Source organism: Chenopodium album, chromosome 24 (assembly GCF_948465745.1).
Source record: "Chenopodium album chromosome 24, dcCheAlbu1.1, whole genome shotgun sequence".
NCBI classification, from domain to species: Eukaryota; Viridiplantae; Streptophyta; class Magnoliopsida; order Caryophyllales; family Amaranthaceae; genus Chenopodium; species Chenopodium album.
This window is the reverse complement of record NC_137857.1, coordinates 14,142,323-14,164,444: the sequence shown is the minus strand read 5'-3', so window position 1 is coordinate 14,164,444 and position 22,122 is coordinate 14,142,323. Positions and strand designations below refer to the sequence as shown.

The window sequence follows — 22,122 nt, the reverse complement described above, 5'->3', positions numbered from 1 at the left end:
GCTAGATGTTTGACTTGTCAAAAGGTCAAAATTGAGCATAAGAGACCGCAAGGGACGGTCCAATCCTTAGAAGTGCCTAGCTGGAAGTGGGATTCGATCTCTATGGATTTTGTGGGAGCGTTACCTAGAACAAGAGCAGGAAATGATATGATTTGGGTTATAGTAGATCGATTAACTAAGTCTACAACATTCATTCCAATGAAGAGTACATGGACGATGGATCAATTGGGGAGAGCGTATGTGAAGTTTGTGGTTCGGTACCACGGGGTGCCAAAGGACATTATTTCAGACAGGGATTCGAGGTTTCTGTCTAACTTCTGGCAAGGTTTGCAAAAGGCGATGGGGACTAATTTGTTGATGAGCACCGCATTTCACCCTGCAACTGATGGTCAGACGGAGAGGACGATACAAACCTTGGAGGACATGTTGAGATCATGTGTAATGGAGTACCAAGGCTCTTGGGAAGATCATTTGGACTTAATAGAGTTCTCTTATAACAACAGTCATCATGCGAGTATTGGGATGGCACCATTTGAAGCATTGTATGGGCGAAAATGTAGGAGCCCCATATGCTGGAATGATATAAGTGAAACTGTTGTGCTTGGGCCAGAATTGATCGAGGAAACGGTAAAACAAGTAAAAATGATCCGAGAGAAAATCAAGGCTGCACAAGATCGCCAGAAGAGTTATGCAGACTTGAAAAGGAGAGATGTGGAATATGAAGTAGGTGAGAAAGTCTTGTTAAAGATATCTCCAATGAAGGGCGTAATGAGGTTCGGGAAAAAAGGGAAATTAAGCCCTAAATACATTGGCCCATACAAAATCATCCAAAAGATAGGAAGGGTAGCTTACAAGTTGGAATTGCCTAATGAGTTAGAAAGAGTCCACAATGTATTCCACGTAAGCCAAATCCGGAAGTACATACCAGATATTTCACACGTCTTACAACCCGAAACCATTGAAATGGATGAAAACTTGACCTACGAGGAAAGGCCTGTAAAGATTTTAGATAGCAAGGTGAGGAGCACAAGAAACAAAGATGTTAAGATAGTCAAGGTATTATGGTCAAACCATAAGTCGGAAGAAGCTACTTGGGAAGCAGAAGCCGACATGAGGAAGAGGTAACCTGAGTTATTTCCCGAGGTTAGTAGTCGAGTTACGGGGGCGTAACTCCTATTAAGGGGGGTAGAATGCGATAGAGTTTCGCGCTTTTTGCTCTTTATGTAATTTTAAGTTGTTTATTAGCCCATTTTAGGTTGTGCATGAGTCAATTTAAATTAATTTAAGTCGTTATACAAATTTTTAGTCAAGAGTTTCGAGGTCGAAACTTCTTTTAAGGGGGGTAGACTGTAATACCCCTAATTTTTAAACCAATTTAATTATTATTAATTATAATTATTAAGCATAAGTATGTCTTATTTCGGATCTTATAATCCCGTTTATAAAAATGGACGAATAATTTTCCTATACGCTTATAAAATATTTTCTCAAGATGCTTAGATTATTAAATTATTAATTTTTCCTATAAACATATTACAACTTTCAAGTGGATTTTTAATAAGAAATTGTACATAATTTCCTAAACTCTAATTATAAAATTATCATTTTAAATATGAGCCTTATTTCATGAACATAGTTTGGGCAAGTAAGCCATTTATTCTAACCCATATGACTACTTACAAGCCCAATTGATATTTACAACCCAACTCATAATTTTAGCCAAAAAAAAAAGAAAAAGAAAATAAAATTTCATCCCCAATCACCACAAACTACGTTCATCTTCTCCATTCCTCCATGAAAGCTTTCATCAAGTTAGCTTTTTCCAACTAACACCTCTCCCAACTATAATTTCTGACTGCATTCACCCTCACCCTCCACATGTAACTCATCTACTCCATCACCATTATCAAACTTGCTCCCAACCATTAGATTTCACCTCCAAATTAACCAATTGATATTCAAAGTTTCACCTCCAAAAACAACCAATTGCAAATTAAAGTTGAAATCTTTAATCTTATTTTAATCCCTAATTTTCCCTATAAATAGAGCAAGGATCTTGAACAAATTCATTAGCAAAGTATACTCCCAAATTTTCAGCAAATTGAAATACCCAAAACCCATTTTTTCCCCTCTTTCTCTCTCCTCCGCGCCACCACCAAACGCACCACCACCCCTGGCCGCGCGCCACCAGCCGCGCCACCTCCACCTCGCCGACGCACCGCTGCCACCTGCTGCCCAGCCAGCCGCACCACCCAACCCAACACCTCCTTAAAACCAACCTTCGTACTTCCTGTAAACACAAAAGAAAAAAAAAAAGTGTTAAGCTTTTGTTTTCTAATTTACTTGATATAAAACCCACCAAAAATAAATTTTAAAAGTAAGTGGGCTCCTAAACACTTCTATTTTGGGCTAATTGATTGAAAACAATTATTATTACTTATTATTATTACTTATATGCTACTATGTACTACTACTACTACTTCTTACTTATTACTACTACTACTACTACTACTACTACTACTACTACTACTACTATTATTATTATTATTACTATTAGTATTATTATTGATTATTACTAAAGATTTATTTATAAAAGTATTAATTTTATAAAAAGGACGTAATTAATATTTAAGTTGTTCATGCACAACTAGATTAGAGTTTGTGTTATATGTCTTTGGGTTTATTGTTAAAGAGTTATTGAATAAGAGTTATTGGTTATTGTAGGGGGAATTTCAAGTTCGTAATTAGGAGTTTCGTACTTGTGTGAAAAGATCAAGGTACGTATTCGTGGCTAGATCTTTAACTAATGTGATTTTATTCATAAATGTGTTTTATGTTTTGAATGTTGAACAATGATTTATGAATGTTTATAAAATAAATCGTGTAAGCTTGTTTTAATAAAAACGATTGTTTGATATTTAAATGCTTTATAAGCTTGGTTGTAAGCTTACTTGGTTTACTAAATTGTTTAAAAAGGAAATGTTATCATTTTAATCATCCCATATATGGGAATTGGAAGATTGATTTATCAAAGATGTTTATTGGATTTTCTTGACTCCCACTATGCGGAGATAAATGATAAGACTATGAGCTTTGTATGATCTAGTCTTTCCTCGAGTATAGACTATGTTAATGAGTTACTAGCTTGAGGGGTGTGCACACTTAGGTTGGGAAAATTGTTTATGAAATGGTTGATTATCCAACCTTTATTGGAAAATACTTTAGAGAATTATAAATTTTGGACGTTTTCCAAAATATGAAATCTTGTCTATGGAAAGTTTGAATAACCATGTTTTCATGAGAATTATATATTTCGAAAGAAAATGTTAATCAACTAAATTAATTTACGTATTTAGCACTTATATGTACTTAGCATTTTGCTAACGCGTATTTCTCTTTTGTTTTGGCTTGGCCCTACTTATCATTTATGATGAGTAGATAGGTAATGACGACGAGTCAACATGAGCTAAATGTTGCATCGGGGACGAAGGGCAAAATCACTTAGTCTAGATTCACTGTTATGAATTAGTATGAGTATCATGAAGATTTATGTTTCAAAAACTATTTCTATTTTCAATTAATTAATGAAAGCTAAGATGTATTTCTTCCGTTGCAAGTCTCTGTTTTTAAAAGCCTTACGTTATCACGTGGCGGTAATGCTCCTAAACTACTCTCTTAATTATATTAGTATCATTATTATTGGAGAGTAATTTGGGGGTGTTACAATTATTTGCAATGATTAGACATTTTCCTTCTCTACTTTATGTTAAATCGTTGCAAATAATATGTAACGGAGGTAGTACTTATTTTGGATCATGGGGCGAGCCATGGCCTGGCTGGCCACCCCCTGGATCCGTCATTGCTCTCTCTCTCTCTCTCTCTCTTTCCCTTAATAAAATCTTTAAATATGATGGTTTAGGGATGGTTAGGCTTGTATTGGGGTGGTTTGCGAGGTTTTTGGGGTAGATTCGGGTGGACTAGGGTGAGTGGTGGAAGGTTTTGACTGGTTTAGGGGTTTTCGGGGTGGTTTTGACGGGATTATGTCAGGTGAGTGGTGGTGTGGGTTTAGGGTGTTTAGGGTGTTTTGGGTGAGTAAGGGTAGGTTCGAGGTGGATAAGGGTGAGTGGGAGATTAATTTTGTTATTTTGGGGTGAGTGGCGAGTAGTTTCGGGTTGGTTCAGGGTGGTTTAGAGTGAGTCAGGTGGTTTTGCTGTGGTTTAGGGTGAGTGGAGGTGGTTTCGGATTGGTTTGCAATGGTTTAGGGTGAGTGGAGGTGGTGTTGATGAGGTTGCGGTTAGGCTATGGTGGTAGCCTAGTGGGGTGATTGTTGTTAGTGGTGGTGGCTAATTATCTCCCTTCTCTCTCCTACCCTTAAACTCTTTAATCCATCAATCAACTATTATGAAATTTTGTCTTGGCGTCCACAAGAGCTCCAAAGTTGCACATAATATGATCCGAAGGTAGTACATGTTACTAAGTTATTAACCCGTCAATAATCTTCAATAAAAACTCTAACCCGCCTTTTCTCTCCTCCCTCACAACCGCATCCACCACACACACCACCATATTTTCTCTCTTTACTCTCTCAAGCTACCCTCACCACCACTTTTATCTCTCTTCTCTAACAATCACCACCATCATATTTTTGGATTGGTTTCTACAAGAATGTTTTATACTTCTTAATAATATATAAATTACAAATATTAATGGTTAAAATTATACATTGACATATCATATAGCTAATATATAAAGCTAAACTTTTAGCCGGACCATGAGACGTTGACACTTGACATTCTAACTTTTCACCAAGTATCGTGCCACGTAGGCGACACGTTGTGCCACGTATGATTTATTTCAATATATTTGTTGTAGAATAGGATAAAAAAAGTTGGATAGTTTTAGACAGATTTTGTAGGATAATTTTTTTTTTTTTTTTTGAGTTCTATTTTCAATAAAATTTGGTTTGAAGCTAAGATTAAACTTTTGGTTTAGAATTTTATTTTCAATAAAATATAACACTTTATATGTAGTACGTACAAGTGAGTAGTGACCAATTCATAACAATCTCCCATTTAGCTACCATATGCGTAGCTGTAACCTGTTTGTCAAACATGAGCACGATTAAAGATGCTAAACTCTTTGTCAAAAAAAAAAAAAAAAAGATGCTAAACTCACAACTTATCCTAGAATTTCATCCATTTCATTAACATGAAAATTGGTTTAACTCCAAATTCATTTATGCTCTGTTTGGGTACCTAAATTTCATTTGAAATTCCGGAATTGGATTAATTCTAGTGTTTGGATGAGTTGAAATTTGAAATCTGAATTTAGCCCAAATTCTGAAATAATTATGAAAACTTTATAAAACTAAGAATTTGAAATAATAAGTCAAACCATGTTATTTGAAATTCCCAACCTAACCCAGCCCAAATACTCAAACACCTATCGTATATACTTAATCCTAGTTCATCCCTTTCATCAAAATCCTTTCCTTCATGATGATGATAATATTTATGTTCGCTAAACATTTATCGCATTACCATCAACTTTCTTTCTCTCTCCTCCATTGCGCAGTCTCTTTCCTCCACAACCTTCACCTTTAATGACGGCGGCTTCGACGACGGGTAATGAAATTGTCAGATCCTATGTATAGCACTGGGTTTGGGGCTACAAAATCTCAAGTCTGGATATGATTAACCATTTTTTGGATAAGATGTGAGAGGAAGATTTTTGGAATTGATGATGATGAAGGTTATTGTTTTGGTTATTGAAAAATTGATGATTTTTATACACTGATTATTAGTTAAATCAATTAATTTGTTATTAAAATTCTAAAGTATTGCCAAATACAATGGATACTCTGAAATTCTGGTTTTAAAATTATTGTTTTCCCAAACAAGTAATTTGGAATTGAAAGCAAGGATTTCAATTTCCAGAATTGAAATGTAGAATTTGAAATGAAATTATTGTTTCCAAACAGTGCCTTATTCTAATTGCTCTTACCATGCTACTTCCGTTACTTTCAAGAACTACTCAATAGGCCAAACTCTTTCCTAAAACCACCCATATCTTTATGGCAATACTACTATATTTTTTATTTTACAAGTATGATTGACAAGTAATTATTAATCCATGAATAGAAAATTCGTATAACATAATTATCACTAAATTCAACAACAACTCGAGTATCGTACGAGGCACAAAACTAAGTCTATCTATTAAAGTGGTACACTTAGTGCTCAAATTTCAAACCGAAACCGTTTATTTGTCCGAAACGAACCGACCCAAATGAGAATCGAACCGATTTAAAACCGTTTTTATGAAACCGAAAACCGACCCGAACCGTATGTGAATGAACCCGAAATCGAACCGATCCGAATAACGTTACATCGTATAATAACTGAACCCGTTAATGAACGAACCAGTTCTAAACCGAAGTGAAATCAAACCGAACCAAAAAAGAACTGAATAGTTTCTTACCTGAAACCGTTTGAACCGGTATAAAAACCGTTTACACCGAACCGTTAACAACCCGCAACTCGTTTGCACTGAACTGTGTATAAAACGAACCGTTTATAAACCGAACCGCTTGCAAACCGAATCGTTTATGAACCAGATCACTTATAAACGAATCGGCTACAAACTGCGTGCTTACTATAAAGAGAATATTAAAATCAAGTAAAAAGGTGTTTTAAATGAAATTTAATTATGCACACATGTTTACTACCGATCGAGCATTAAAGAACAGAACTAGTTATAAAGTGAACCGAAAAAGAACCTACTAGTCCCTCCGTGTTTTTTTAAGTGATACATATTGACCGGCACATAGTTTTAGGCAATTTAATTGACTTAAATAAAATAAGAGGTAAGTGGGGTAGTGGAGTATTAAAAAAATTGTTAAAGAAAGATAGTGGGGTTCATAGTTTATTAAAAAGTAACTAGCATTTTGGCCCGTTCAACGAACGGGTTGAAGCTCCTTTTATTTTTCTTGAAATGTGTTACTTATTTTTGTTGTATGTGTCGGTGATTTTTTTATAATAATTTGCTTAATTTTCTTACTTATAATTTGCAAGTTAGGAATACATAAAGATTTTAACATTAAATAATTTTTTATTTTAACTTTTACATTAAAAGGGGTATAAAGAGGAGTACAACTTTTTTTTATAGTGAAAATGAAACACTAATGGAACACTCCATTTCTTACTCAAATTTGCAAGTTAGGAATGCATAAAGACTTTAGCATTCAATAACATTTTATTTTATCTTTTACTTTAAAAAGGAGTATAAAGAGGTAATATTAATTGTTGTGTTATGTGGCATATGGGTGAATTATGATGACATGTGTCATATAGGAGATTGTGGTTTCGCTTTTTAAATACTAAAGTATAGAAGTATAGATATAGATATAGATATATGTGAGAGGAAAAATATAATAAAAAAGTAGTAGTGGGTTTGGGTGGGGACCATGAGAGGAGAGAGATATAATATTTTAATGTATTGTTTTGCCAAAAAAGGAAATGTATCACTTAAAAAAAACACGATCGGAAATGGAATATGTATCACTTAAAAAAACACGGAGGGAGTAGTTATAAACTAAACTGAAAAAGAAGCGAACCAGTTTTAAATTGAACCGAAAAAGAACCGAACTAGTTATAAACTGAACCGAAAAAAAACCGAACTATTTCTAACCCGAAACTGTTTCCAACCCGAACTGTTTGAACCGGGATAAAAACCGTTTATACCGAACCGTTAACTAACCGCAACCCGTCTGCACCGAACTGTTTACTAACCAAACTGTTTACAACCCGAACCGAATTAAAACCGTTGGAGAATAAACCGAAACCGAATCGAACCGATAACTATTTATACCAAACTGAAACCGACCCACGAAATATTTAAACCGATTTTAAACAGACTCGATTTAATACCGAACCGATTTCAAATCGAACCGAACCCAAACTGTCAAACCGTTTTGCAGTGCTAGGTACATTTTTTTTTTTTTTTAATTGAAGAAACAGAGGAAATATTTACCGTATCATAGATTATACAACCAAACAAGTACTCACCAAACAACACACGAATGTAAAGTGACCAAAGTAAATTAATTCAGTGGATGAATAGTCAAATAAAAAGCTAATAAAATAGTAGAGTTCATACTTGTTCACACCAAACTTTCCTGCAGTAGTAATGCACTAGGACAAAGACCGTGGCTAGTGGACACTGAATATTGAAAGTTTGAAACCGCGTGGAATTTATACTACTCGGTATCAAAAACACATTATTCATTATTCAGTTATTCTTCCTCTTTAACACTTCGACTTTTTATACTGCCTTTGTTCACTATTCAATTAATTTTTTCTGTACTTGCTATTAACATGTTTAGTAAAAAGGCGTAATTTTTCTGGTGGGTTCTATTATCATGTTCCAAATGAAGTAATTTCCAAACATTTCACCCTTCAAAGTTGGTATTTTTCTTCTCTATCTTTTAATTTCCTAGTTATAGTTGTAAAACTTGTAATGGCAGAAGTTAAGAGCTTCATTTACACTGTTTTATTGTCATTTTTCATGTCTTTTTTGTTTAGAACTGCATTTTCTGTGAGTTCAGATGAAAAGGCTTTAACATCACTTTTAGCTAATTGGGTTGTTCCAAATTCAGTGAAATTCAACTGGGTTTCTTCCAATTTTAGCTCATGTTCATGGGTTGGTGTTCAATGTGACAAAACCCATCATGTAGTTTCTCTCAACTTGTCAAATTTTGGGATTTCTGGGATTTTAGGCCCAGAAATTGGTCAATTATCTCATTTGAATACTATTGATCTTGGTTATAACTCTTTTTCTGGTGATATTCCTGCTGAGATCTCCAATTGTAGTCTTCTTGAGTATTTGGACCTTTCAAATAACAATTTCACTGGTGAAATTCCTGAAACCTTTGGAAAATTGCATAACTTATTGGGTCTTAGCTTGTTTAGCAACTCTTTAACATCTCGGATTCCGGAATCGTTGTTTCGGATCCCACATTTGCAGTCACTCTTTCTGAATGATAACAAGCTTACTGGTTCTATTCCTTCCAATATTGGCAATGCTAGTGAACTAAATTCTCTTTATCTTTATGACAATCAGTTATCTGGCATTATACCTTCTTCCCTAGGAAATTGTTCTTCCCTTGAAGCTGTCTATTTGAATGATAATCAGCTGGTGGGTGTATTGCCTGAGAGTCTAAATAACCTTAATTTGGTCTATCTAGATGTTAGCAGAAACAAGTTGGAAGGTACCATTCCCTTAGGTTCTGGTAGTTGTGAGAATTTGATGGAGCTCGTTTTGTCATTTAATAAATTTCGTGGTGGTATACCTCATGGCTTGGGTAACTGCAGCAATCTGGAGCTTTTTGCTGTAGTAAATAATCACTTAACGGGTGAGATCCCGGCTTCATTAGGTCAGCTTTCCAAACTTTCTAAACTGTACCTTGCAGAGAACTCTCTGTCAGGGAAGATACCTCCGGAACTTGGGAACTGTAGGTCCTTGACTGAATTACAACTGAAAGAGAACAAACTCGAGGGTGAGATTCCTAGTGAATTGGGGTCTTTAAGTAAATTAAGCAACCTTGAATTGTTTGAGAATCGACTGTCAGGAGAGTTTCCACTTAGTATTTGGAAAATTCAGACCCTTAAGGATGTTATTATTTATAGCAACAACTTATCAGGGGAGCTGCCTCAGGAACTGGCGAAGATGAAGAATCTCAAGAACATCTCTTTACATGAGAACCATTTTTCTGGGATCATACCACGAGGTTTGGGGATCAATAATAGTTTGGTGCAGATTGAATTCACAAACAACAAATTCACTGGTGAAATTCCTCCTCACCTTTGTTTTGGTAAACAGCTTAAGGTTCTTAATTTGGGTCAAAATATGCTAAGTGGTAGCATACCTCCTGATATTGGAAGTTGCTCAAGTTTGACTAGGTTAAGACTTGAACAAAATAACCTGGCAGGGAGGCTTCCTGAATTTGCTGAGTATCACAGCCTCAATTTCATGGACTTGAGTGAAAATAATATTCACGGGAAAGTGCCACCGAGCCTTGGGAGTTGTCGTAATATCACCACAATCAATTTGTCATTGAACAAGCTTTCTGGATTTTTGCCACCAGAGCTTGGAAACTTGACAAATCTTCAGGCAGTGAACCTATCTCACAATCATTTGGGAGGATCATTGCCACCCCAGCTTGGGAACTGGAATAAGTTGCTTCAGTTTGATGTGGCTTTCAATTCCTTGAATGGGTCGATTCCACCGGCCCTAAGAAGCTGGGAAGCCATATCTACCTTGGATTTAAGAGAGAATAGTTTTACTGGAGGAATTCCTCCTTTTCTATCAGAACTCCGAATGCTCTCAGAACTTCAACTTGGTGGCAATTTATTCGGAGGAGAGATTCCTTCTTCAATCGGTTTGTTGACAAATTTGAAATACACTTTAAATCTTAGTAACAATAAGCTAACCGGTGAATTACCTTCTTCTTTGGGGGGATTAGCCAATCTACAGCAGCTGGATGTGTCTCACAACAATCTATCAGGATCTTTGGCAACTCTTGGTAATATGCCTTCTTTGGTTGAGCTTAATGTCTCATACAATCTGTTCTCTGGTCCAATACCCTCAAAACTTTCGAACCTGTTGAACATATCGCCATCATCGTTCTTGGGAAATTCTGCACTTTGTGTTGACTGCTCTCATGCCACGGATTCTAATTGCACAGCACAAAGATACATTAAGCCATGTGATGATGGGATAGGGAGGAAGAGCTCTAAGAGTTGCCTGGACAGTATTCACATAGCAATAATAGCTCTTGGATCATTGCTCTTTGTGGTGCTTCTTGCCCTTTTCATTTGTTATATCTGTGTCAGAAGTCAAGGAAGACAGAAAGAAGACGTTGAATTATCAAATCAAGAAGGTACATCCTTCCTGCTCAGCAAAATCATGGAGGCTACTGAAAATCTGAATGACAAATATGCCGTTGGGAGAGGAGCTCATGGAACTGTCTACAAAGCCTCATTGGCTCCAGAAGATGTCTATGCTGTCAAGAAGCTTGATTTTGGTGGTCAGACTGGTGCAAATGAGAGTATGGTTAGAGAAGTGCAGACACTTGGGAAAATCAGGCATCGAAATTTAGTCAAATTGGAAGGTTTTTGGTTGAGGAAGGGTTATGGTCTGATACTCTATAAATACATGGAAAACGGAAGCCTTCGTGATGTTCTTCAGCAGACGGATCCTCTTTTATTGCTATGGGATATACGATACAAGATAGCTCTTGGAATGGCACATGGATTGGCATACCTTCATTTTGATTGTATTCCTGCTATCATACACCGTGATATCAAGCCTGAAAACATACTTTTGGACTCAGAATTAGAGCCTCATATCTCTGACTTTGGCATTGCTAAGCTTTTAGATCAATCACCAACTTCAGTTCAATCTCTTGCAATTTCTGGAACAACCGGCTATATTGCACCAGGTACCACTTCTAGGCTTCTGCTTTTTCCCTATTATCTTGTTGCTCTTCTATTTTGGACTGTTCCAAGACTCTTTCTCAAGTGTTAGTTCACACTTTGCCTATCAACTTTTTTATAAAAATACTTTTTTCTGCTTATCCTTCCTGAAAAAAAATTTATCTCTCTATGAAGGGATGACTACAACTCTACGAAGCACCCTTAGATTAAATATTCATTTTTTTTCCCAAACATCATTATAAAAATATAGCCTTTAAGCTAAGAATGCTGAACAGCTGATAAGACTATTTTTTCCTCGTGTTAATTGTACAGAAAATGCTTATGCAACAAAGAGAAGTACAGAGTCGGATGTATATAGCTATGGGGTTGTATTGCTTGAACTGTTAACCAGAAAGAAGGCAGTAGATGCATCATTCCCTGAGGGAATGGATATAGTTGGATGGATCAGGTCAGCTTTGGACTGTTCTGAGCAGATCGATCATGTGATTGATGAAGCCCTTCGTGAGGAATTTGTGGATTCTGAGATCATGGAACAAGTATATGACGTACTTTCTATAGCTCTCAAGTGCACAGAAAGAGATCCATGCAAACGACCGACCATGAGAGATGTTGTGAAGCAATTAGAAGACACCAACCATACTGCAAGATGGAAGAAATCTTAGTAGCTTTGTTCAGGTTTCTTTATTCTAACTCTCCTTGTTCTGCCAATCTGCTTTCTTCTTTTTCGATGGTGGTCTTGGACGACGATGGATGTCACCCTTCTGTATAAGTGTATATTTAATGCATCATAAGAGGTCCTCTAGTTCATTTAGCTCTAATTTGTTTCTGTAGCAGTTTTTCTTAAAAATTGATTATTACTGCTCTGTATGGTCTGATGGTTTGCTAGTGCAGCAACTTACATCTCTAGTTATCTGCTGAGTGGTGTCAGTGGTGTAAAACTCATGGACCCTCCATCGCATTGTATTTGAGCACTTCCTAATTCAATCATCCCGAATGATTCGGTTCAAAGGAAAACATATTCAACTATATATCATCTTCAATTGAAAGTACATATTTCAATGTGAACTTGTTTGATACTTCAATTTCCTTCAATTAAATCCTTTATTAAATTAGTTAGAAAAGTATAAAAAAAATGAAGGGAAGAGGATGAAAAAGAGGAGAGGAAGAAGGCGAGGGTAGGGAGAAAAATGTAGCATTGCTTTCGTTATGAAGAAGAATATTTTCCACCAAGAACTTATATCAATAGACTGAAGAATATATTCATCCCTTTTACAAATTAAACAGAGTAAGATTGGAAGAGCAATAGTCTAATAAAATGATTTTCTCCCAGCAAAAAACACAACCCATGTAGTCACTTCATTCCCTTGTTGGGCTTGTTCTAAGCTGTTTTCTAATTTTGGCAGTGAAACTTTTGTAGATGTATATATTTAGGCTCTTAACTCTTGATATATATTACACCCAAAACCAACTTGCTGCATTTATATTTGTAACCAAACAAGGACCTTACCAATTACATAGTTGCATGAAGCTAACTTCAACTCGAGCTCATACATCAAAGATTCAACACACAAAATTCGTTTTTTCCCTGGGGTGGGGGACTAATGGTACTAAAACATATTATTAGCCCAATAAAGAGTATAAGTTTCTGAAATATTATTACTAACACACACATAAGGGGAGATCAGAAACCCTGAGCTGAGTATTGATCTGATATAATTAGCATATCGCTTCTGAATATTATGCAGAAGCCAGCCTTTATTCTATGATCTCTTCCTACACTCTGAAGCTTCCTAAAGTTTAAGGAACACAAACTCTTCGACAGCTGGAACTTGGCCTATCTTCCTGAGAGCATCTTCTTCAGGTTCTTCATCCACACCAATTGCCATTATAGCCTTCTGCTTCTTGCTAGTCCTCCCAACACTCATAAAGTTCACGTTCACGTTATGGTCAGCAAGAATAATCCCTACTTTGCCAATCATGCCTGGTTGATCAACTTGCCTGCAAAGGATAATGTTCCCTTCGAGACTTACATCCACTGCGAAAGTCCCAACACGTGTCAAATGGGGAATTCCATCCTTAACTTTTCCTTCGATGCTTATATCCCCTTTCTCTGTGATGGTACTCTCGAATTTGGATTGTACACTTGGAATTTGAATTTGGATAGAGTCGATTGGGTTTTCAGGGGATGAATTCACAGAAACACGCTCCTCACTAATGCGGAGACCCTTCTGCTTGGCAGTGAAATCTGCATTGACAAGGTTGATGTGCATATCAGAGATTGGCTCAATAATACCTTTGGTGATCATTGCTCTGAGGAGTCTAGTATCAAGGTCATCTGGGCCTCTTGCTGTGCTGTACGACACTTTGATTGTCTGGATCCCGCTTCCTCCATCCACCAGCTGCACTGCTAGTCTCCCTAGCTTCTCAGCTAACTGGACGTAAGGAGCTAGTTCTGATAAAACCTGCAGCAAAACTAGTCCTTAGAAAAGCTCAACAATAAGACGGATTTTTTTCCCCTACTTTTCTGTTTCAATCTAAGATGAATTCTGTTCTTGGTTCATCAAATACCTCAGCAGGAACCATTGGTGCATTCACAGCAGTTGCCGAGAGTTCCCCATTCAATGCTCCGATAACAGCTTCTGCTATTTCAATAGCCACTCCTTCCTGATTGATTTCAGGGGTGTGGATAAATGCAGATTATTTTTTGTGAAGAAAAGTGTTAAATTGGAAATACATTCTCAAAAAAGACTAACCTGAGCTTCTTTGGTGCTGGCTCCTAGATGAGGTGTGACGGTAACATTTTCATGCTGCACCAATTTGCTATCCTTGGCTGGGGGCTCCTCCGCGAACACATCAAGTGCTGCCTGTTCATTTAGTACAGCAAAATAATCAGCTGTTAGTCAATCCATAGTATAGGTAGACCAGGATCATTCATTCAATAATTGATAAGACAGGTTTTTACCTGAGCAACTATGCCGCTGTCAAGAGCCCTAACCAAAGCATCTTCATCAATGACACCACCCCTAGCAACATTAATGAGACGCGCACCTTTCTTCATCTTAGAAAAGGTGGTATCATTGAAGACTTTCTTAGTTGTTGGAGTAAGAGGCATATGGAGGGAGATAAAGTCAGCAGTGGAGATGGCCTGGTCGAAGGAAACCAACTCAACACCAACTGCACGTGCTCTGTCTGCCGGAGCATAAGGATCGTGGGCAATAACGTGCATGCCTAGACCTTTTGCTCGTCTTGCAACTTCTGATCCGACCTTCCCAAATCCCATCACAGCCAATGTTTTCCCCACTAAAGACACACCTACATACTTGCTCCTTCCCCATATCCCTGAAGATTTTTAAGTGTTAGATTCATGCCTTTATGCTAAATTGCTAATATTGGATATATCATATTTGGGTCGCATAGTTACCCCAATAAGGCTAGTATAGCTCGACAACAATGATCTTACACAAATATGACATTGCTAATGTCTTACTAGCAGGCTACAATAACAAATGATTATTTAATTTGTTGTATTGTCTTTTGAACTTGAATTCTTATATGTACTAGGGTGCTCTGCCATTACTAAGTAACAAGTTTCATTTGATAAGAGGTCATAACTGAGAATTTGACTTAAAATACCATAAATATCTTTCAACCTTTAAAATTTTACAATTTAATTATCAACCATGCATTAGGTTAAATTTTGATAGGTTCCATGATTGAATCTGTCAATTAAGGTAGTAACATAAAAAGTAGCATGTCATTTTGAGATGATCATGATCCTACAAAGAACAAGATTTTAATTTGGAAAGATTGACATCACTGGTCCTAACTATGGACATTTTTTTTAAACAACATCAACTATAATTTACTTATGGCAGTCCCAACATTTGGGGTGTCCTCCTTAAAATAGTCCCTAAGTTTAAAATTACTAGGTATATTGGTTAAAATTTTCACATATTGAATTGTTAGTGGTCCATTTTAAAATAAATATTAACATGAAGATGGTGTAATGGAAAATTGGGAGGGGATGGGTGTTAAGAGTGAAAATTTTAACGCAACACAGTCTGCACCTTGCTTGGTACAACAAATAACACGGAAAGAACATATAGTTGTTTTTACAGAACATATATTCGGTAAAAAATATCTAATTTCATGTGTCTTTTTTAATTTTTAATTTTTTTTTAAAAATATCTAAAGAACACCTGTAATATTAATAATGATAATATTATGTAATGAACATGCATTATTTATATATATATATATCCACTTTATTTTAAAAAAAAAATCAAAAAATATTTCACAATGAGCAATAATGAACATTATGTCACAAATAAAATTACAATACACTGACAATTAAAGAACATATGTTCTTTTCACTATTTTTTGGTGCAAATAAGCTATTTCTTACTTTAGGTATATGTTCATTACATTTTAATAGTATGTTCTTTTCACTACAATTTTATGTTCTTTATATTTGTATAATATGTCCTCTCTGCAAAAACGTATGTAAAATGTAAGGTACCCATGAGATAAGTTTTTTTAATTACACCTAATGAAAACAAGAAATGTAGCACTATTAACTGGTCAAACTAGTTTAAAATATGTTAGGGACCATTTTAAGGACTCCCCTAAAGTTATGACCGATTTGGATTAATCAATAGTTGAAATCTTGTAAAGAAGACCAATCATAGTTGAAACTACGGGTGTTAATTTTTCCAATTTTTTTTTTCAAAACTCTTAGGGCTTGTTCACATTTACTGAACTGAGCTGAACTGAACTGAGCTGAACTGAACTGATTGGAACTCAACTGAATTGAGCTGAAATGAATATTTTATGAGAGAAGGAAATTAAGAGCTGAGCTGAGCTGAACTGAACTGATTGAAGCTGAACTGAACTGAACTGATTAGAGCTGAACGGAACTGAACTGAATTGAAATTAAGTAAATATGAACAGGCCCTTAGTATAATTATACTGTAAAATTTTTAAACTAATTTAAAAATCAAATCGGATCAAAGTACTAAACCATACCTTATTAAAAATTCTTATCATATCTTAGTTAAAATGAACAAGTTATAAGATGCAATCAAATGACCAGATACAGAATATGAGCACAATAATTAGGAAAGGACAAGATCTAGTTTTCCTCGGGTGTTGAAAATAAGATCTAACAACCAAATTTAGACATTAAATTCTCAAATACTGTACTGCTTTAATTCAATGTTAAATTGATGTCTGATCAATAAAAACAAAAGAGGAAAAGTAGTTAATGGGCCACTCGTTCTGGACTCTGGACTGCCCACAAGGCCCACATATTGATGAGCTGCCTTTAGTTTTCGCCGTTTCGAAAACAGAAATACCAATTTTAAACAGTTTAGTGGAGAACAAAATAGGGTGGAGCACTTTGGCAATTTCATTACTCCGTAAAAATCCGTATGTTATTATGGTCTTTCTGACCTCTATTTCTTTTCCTTTTTTACTCCGTCTCGTATTGTTTGCAATAGACCTTTTATTGGGCGGGTTGATTGCAGGTTGAGTCAGAAGGTCACATTTTATAGGGTCAATAGCGAGTCAGGTCATTTTGTACTATAAGTCAAATCATGTAGTTTACTATTCTCTCTATATTTGAACAAATTTTGCACTATTTACGTATTAATTTTGCTCTTATATTTTAATATTATATTAATTATTAAATAAACTTTAATGAGATTGGTCATGGTGTATATTTTCATTATATCAAACTTTCAAACGATTAATTAATACAAAATTCAAGATAATAATTATCACAATTTTGCATTAACACAATAACACATCAGTTGTGTTCTATTCACCTGATTTTTGCTTAAATGAACTTATCTAAAATTATTAAAACTTTTTTAGGGTAATTTCATTTATCTGAACTTAAGAGACATAAAATAAGTAAATTAATATCATTTTTATATCTTTTAAAAACTTTAATTCAATACATAAATTAATAAATATTTCAAATAAAATTTCCAAATCAATATAACAATTACACATGTCTCATATAACATGTTTACTAGGTTACCCATCAATCATAACTTAGGGCCTGTTCTCTTCATCTTAATTTTAGTTAAGCTCAGCTCCAATCAGTTCAGTTCCTAATTTCCTTCTCTCATAACAATTCATTTCAGCTCTATTCAGTCCAGTTCAGTTCAGCTCATTTCAGTAAATCAAAACAGACCCTTAATTAAAGTTTTTGTCAAAAAATAGTATATTTTTAAATTTGACCAACTCATTCTGTCTTTACCTTTGATTAGAAGTATAATGCTATTCATAGGTGAGGTATTTTTTATAGAATTTGTTTAAGAATGTACTCAAAAACTTTTATAGAAGTATTAATCAGGTCTAAACTTAAGCTCCCTCTGTTACTTATTATTATTATTATTATTATTATTATTATTATTATTATTTTTTTTTTTTTTTCTTTTTTTGGGTAAAAGTGAGATGATACAGTAGTTGGATACAATTAAGTCTGTTTACTCTCAAATTCTCTCTCTTCAAAAACCCTATAATTTTTTTCTGTTCTCTCTCTACAAACCTAGCCACCATATTAAAACTTAGGGGCGGCCATCAATTTTTATCAATGGTAAGCCCCAAATTCTTCTTTAATTTAATGTTTTTTTAAAGAACCTTCTAACTTTTATATGTACAACAAATATATATCATCCATACTTATATATTAAAAAACGTTCCTAAAATTGTTTATGTGCCATGTCATTCCCCTCTCATAGAATCAAGCCACATCATCACTTAATGACACGTCAATACTAATTAACAAATCATTCCACCTATTATTAAAGAGTTTTTTTATGGGTTTCGAACACTAGACCTCAAGGAAACAAGAACTACTTCCTTACCACCTTAGTCAATAACAATTGATGTCATCTATACATATAAATATAACTATAAATGAAATGCATCAATTAAAAAGGAAATACGAGATAAGCAGTTTGAAAAAAAAAATAAGAGGAATAAAATCAACATTTCACAAACAATTATCAATCTATACTCTTTATCAATTAGTAACATTATTTGTAACATTTATGCATAACATACATAATCGATGATAATATATTTCATTTTGTCAAAAAAAATGATAACATATTTCATAAAGAAATAATTTAATCAAAGTAGTAAACCGGTGCAATGGCCGGACATCACACTAGTTTGGTTTTAAAAGTACATAATCAACTCTTAAATGTTCAACAAGTCAATTGAAGAAACTTCATCAATATAAATTTACTAAAACACCCTTACATATCTAGTGAAATTCCTTAAATATTTTTTGATTCCTTAATTATCGCATGACATATAATTGTTGTATATTTTTTTTTTTTTGAATAGATATAATTGTTGTATATAATAGATCCTTCGTATATACTTGGACACCCTCCATCCTAATATAAAGTTATATTGATCTCTTTTAAGGAGTAAGAATCAATTAGTAACCAAATTATCCTTATACCCATTTCATGGTCTATTTACATGAAAATCATACAAGTATTATGTTAAAGTTAAATATCACCTTAAATTAGCTAAATATTACCTTTAAACTATTCGATTTACACTAATATTATTATAAACTTTTTGCACGCCTGTACACAAAAGTTTTTGTTTTTAATTACTATTCCTTTGATAATTATAATTATTAATCTAATCCAAAAACGACATATGACCAACCCACAAATACAAATAAGGTGAAAATTCTGAGGTGAGATCACAAAAAAGGTAAGAAATCAAGAAAAATAAACAGAGAAATAAAGGTGGGTCCAAAAACAGAATTATACCAGCTTTCAGGGAAGCATCAGCTTGAGCAACATTCCTAGCCATAGAAGTGAGCAAAGCAATCCCATGTTCAGCAGCCGCAATAGTATTAGCCGTCGGTGCATTCACTACTAAACTCCCATGCTCCGTCGCTGCTTGAAGATCCACATTATCAATCCCAACCCCTGCTCTTCCCACCACCTTCAACCCCCCTTTCGCCGCTTCGAACACCGCTCTATTCACCTTCGTCCCACTCCTTACGATCAGCGCGTCGTACTTTGATATATTCTTGCACAGATCATCCGGAGTAAGATCATATATACAGTCTACCTCACCAAACTCGCGTAGAACCGCGAGTCCTGCTTCTCCGAGTTTCTCGGAGACCAGGATCATGGGACGGGTTCGCTTCTGTAGCGAACCCGTCCCATTGTTTAGAACCGAAGGTTCTTTAGGTTTCGTCGACACGGGGGATGTTGCATCTAGGGTGTTTGTGTTGAGGGCGTTTTTTGTTACTAGGTTGAGATTATTATGCTTTGATTTTGTGTAAGAGAGCTTAAGAAAGTTTTTTGAGGATGAATTGTTGAGAAAAGAGAGATTATTAGTATTGTTTTCATGAAATCTTGAATTCTTTGGTTGTTTTTGGTTTTTGAGGGATGTAAATATTGATGAAGTTTTAGCAGATGTAGCCATTTTTTTTGGGGTAATAAAGAATGAAAAATGTTGATGATTGATTGAAGGAGAAAATGAAATTAAAATATGAAGGGAAAAGAGGGAGTTTCTGAAATTAATGTAAAAATGGGGTGAGAGGTGAGATTTTAATTGTTGTTAATTCACCAACTTTTGGGAGATCTAATTTTGGGGCTATATTTGAAGGATGGAGGTGGGGTCCACATGTATGATTAAAGAATGGTGGTGGGTAAAAACTCGATGAAGTGGGTATCTTCTAACTTTAATGAAAGGTATCATCCTCCTATATTTTAAGGTATGAATTGAAGTACTTCGTATCTAATGAAACTTGTGACTTAATATATGGATGGGTTCACTTGCTATGTCTAGTGTTCTTGATAATGGGGTCAAAGATACTTCTTTCGTTTTTTTTATAGTTGCAACACACACTTTATCACGATACTTAAGTAAAGTGGACCTCACATGTTATTTTACACATAAAATGGAGTTAAAAGATTGTTAGGAATATAATCAAGTGGGCCATATGTTTTAATTAAAGGTAATTGTACAATTTTCACCATAAAAATCTTTCTTTTACGGTGTCTTGAAACTATTATGATATTTTAATTTTAGGGAAGTTTTGCAACTATAAAAAAAATGGAGGAAGTATACATTAAAGACCGTAAAGGTCAAACTGTAACTATAAGATAGAGACAATGAAACACTATGTAACTGAAATATAAATGGAAATAAGAACATCTAATCAAATCTTTTTGATCTTGTCTCATTATTTGTTAGACTTTATTTATGAGAATTAAGTAATTATTTTCTTGAATGAGATAAATAAACAAAAGTTCTACTACGCATAGAAAAAAGATTATAATGCCAATATGCCATAGATGGTTGGGAAATTAAAACTAGAAGTCAAATACGAAGTATAACTTAGGGTATGTTCTGTTCACCTTATTTTCACTTATTTCAGGTGTAAAAAGTTCAGATCAGGTTTGATAAGTCCTGATAAGGGTTACCCAAGTACAAATTACAACTAAAATAAGTTTTAATATCTAATAAGTTCAGATAAGTTCAAATAAATTCAGATAAGATTAGATAAGTTAAGATAAGTTCAGATCAGTGAAAATCAGGTGAATAGAACACACTCTTAGGGTCTAATCTGTTCAACTTATTTTCACTTATTTCAGGTTTAACAAGTTCAGATTAGTTAAAATTAGTTCAGTTCAGGAAAAATAAGTTCAGATAAATTCTGTTCAGGAAAAATAAGTTCTGATTAGGGTTGCCCAACTTCAAATTACAACTAAAATAAGTTTTAATAAGTCAATAAGTTAAGTTAAGTTCAGTTAAGTTCAAATAAGTTCATATAAGTGAAAATTAGGTGAATATCTTAGGTCGTGTTCTTATCACCAAACATTAATATTTAGTAAAAAAAAAAATAATAATTTCAGTAAAGTAAAAATAAGTTCAAATCAGTAAAATAATTTTAGTTCGGCCCAAACAATAGGATGTGGTAATGTGGAAACTAAATTAGACACACCCTTTAAAAACAAAAGTAAAAACATGTAATCTTTGTCTAATTTATAATGGTTTTAACATTAAATATTTTTTATAATAAAAGCATTTTTTATTTACAACGTATATTTTTTTTTAAAAGGAAAATTTACAACTTATATTATTGTGGAGGGAAAATGGGGTTTTTTTTTTTTTTTTTTTTTGAGTAATATTGTTTCAATTTAAAATAAAGTAGCAATTCGATTTTGTTAAAAAAAAAAAAGAAAAAAAAAGCAATTTGATTCTGGCCTGGCTATGGTAATAAAACATAAAGAAAAAGAGGTGACCTTCAAACATCTATACTATATATATTAAAAGGCGTTCCTAAGAACGTCGATGTGCCACGCAGTCCCTTTTTTGTTGCGCCACGTCATCTTCCCAATGTCTCATGATGCCACATCATCCCTCAAACAATGCCACATCACCCAAGCAACCTACATCATTGAATATAAAAACATAAGGATAAGGGGGATCGAACCCTCAATTTCTTACAACAAAAATAACCATTTCACCATCTAAGCCACTTATCAAATATATTATCAATATGTAAAAAAAGTTATATAAGTGCAAACCACAAGATTCAATTAAAATAAAATATACTTTAAAAAAAAAAAAA

General features: G+C 34.4%; 2 protein-coding genes across 2 annotated transcripts; one reads left to right on the top strand and one right to left on the bottom strand.

The window, feature by feature from the left end:
* The first annotated feature begins 8,318 nt into the window (after positions 1 to 8,318).
* Positions 8,319 to 12,490, top strand: LOC145611160 (uncharacterized). Its single transcript, XM_081666439.1, has 2 exons — positions 8,319 to 11,500; positions 11,808 to 12,490. The coding sequence occupies exons 1-2, from the start codon at positions 8,518 to 8,520 to the stop codon at positions 12,155 to 12,157; spliced, it is 3,333 nt and encodes a 1,110-aa protein (XP_081522565.1). The 5' UTR covers positions 8,319 to 8,517; the 3' UTR covers positions 12,158 to 12,490.
* Positions 12,491 to 12,916: 426 nt separating this feature from the next.
* On the bottom strand, positions 12,917 to 20,135 carry LOC145611296 (D-3-phosphoglycerate dehydrogenase 1, chloroplastic-like). Its single transcript, XM_081666609.1, has 5 exons — positions 19,301 to 20,135; positions 14,458 to 14,834; positions 14,249 to 14,359; positions 14,064 to 14,159; positions 12,917 to 13,957 (listed from the first exon to the last, which is right to left on the bottom strand). Exons 1-5 carry the CDS (start codon positions 19,965 to 19,967, stop codon positions 13,286 to 13,288), a joined length of 1,923 nt encoding a protein of 640 aa, XP_081522735.1. The 5' UTR covers positions 19,968 to 20,135; the 3' UTR covers positions 12,917 to 13,285.
* Between the last annotated feature and the right edge of the window lie 1,987 nt (positions 20,136 to 22,122).

What these genes read in the sequence shown, in the direction of transcription:
- LOC145611296 (XM_081666609.1), bottom strand. Translation starts at nt 19,967, where the DNA reads ATGGCTACATCTGCTAAAACTTCATCAATATTTACATCCCTCAAAAAC. An exon ending in TGATGCTTCCCTGAAAGCTG is followed by an intron (nt 14,835 to 19,300) that starts GTATAATTCTGT and finishes AAAAATCTTCAG; the next exon opens with GGATATGGGGAAGGAGCAAG. An exon ending in CACCAATGGTTCCTGCTGAG is followed by an intron (nt 13,958 to 14,063) that starts GTATTTGATGAA and finishes GTTTTGCTGCAG; the next exon opens with GTTTTATCAGAACTAGCTCC.
- LOC145611160 (XM_081666439.1), top strand. Translation starts at nt 8,518, where the DNA reads ATGGCAGAAGTTAAGAGCTTCATTTACACTGTTTTATTGTCATTTTTC. An exon ending in AACCGGCTATATTGCACCAG is followed by an intron (nt 11,501 to 11,807) that starts GTACCACTTCTA and finishes TTAATTGTACAG; the next exon opens with AAAATGCTTATGCAACAAAG.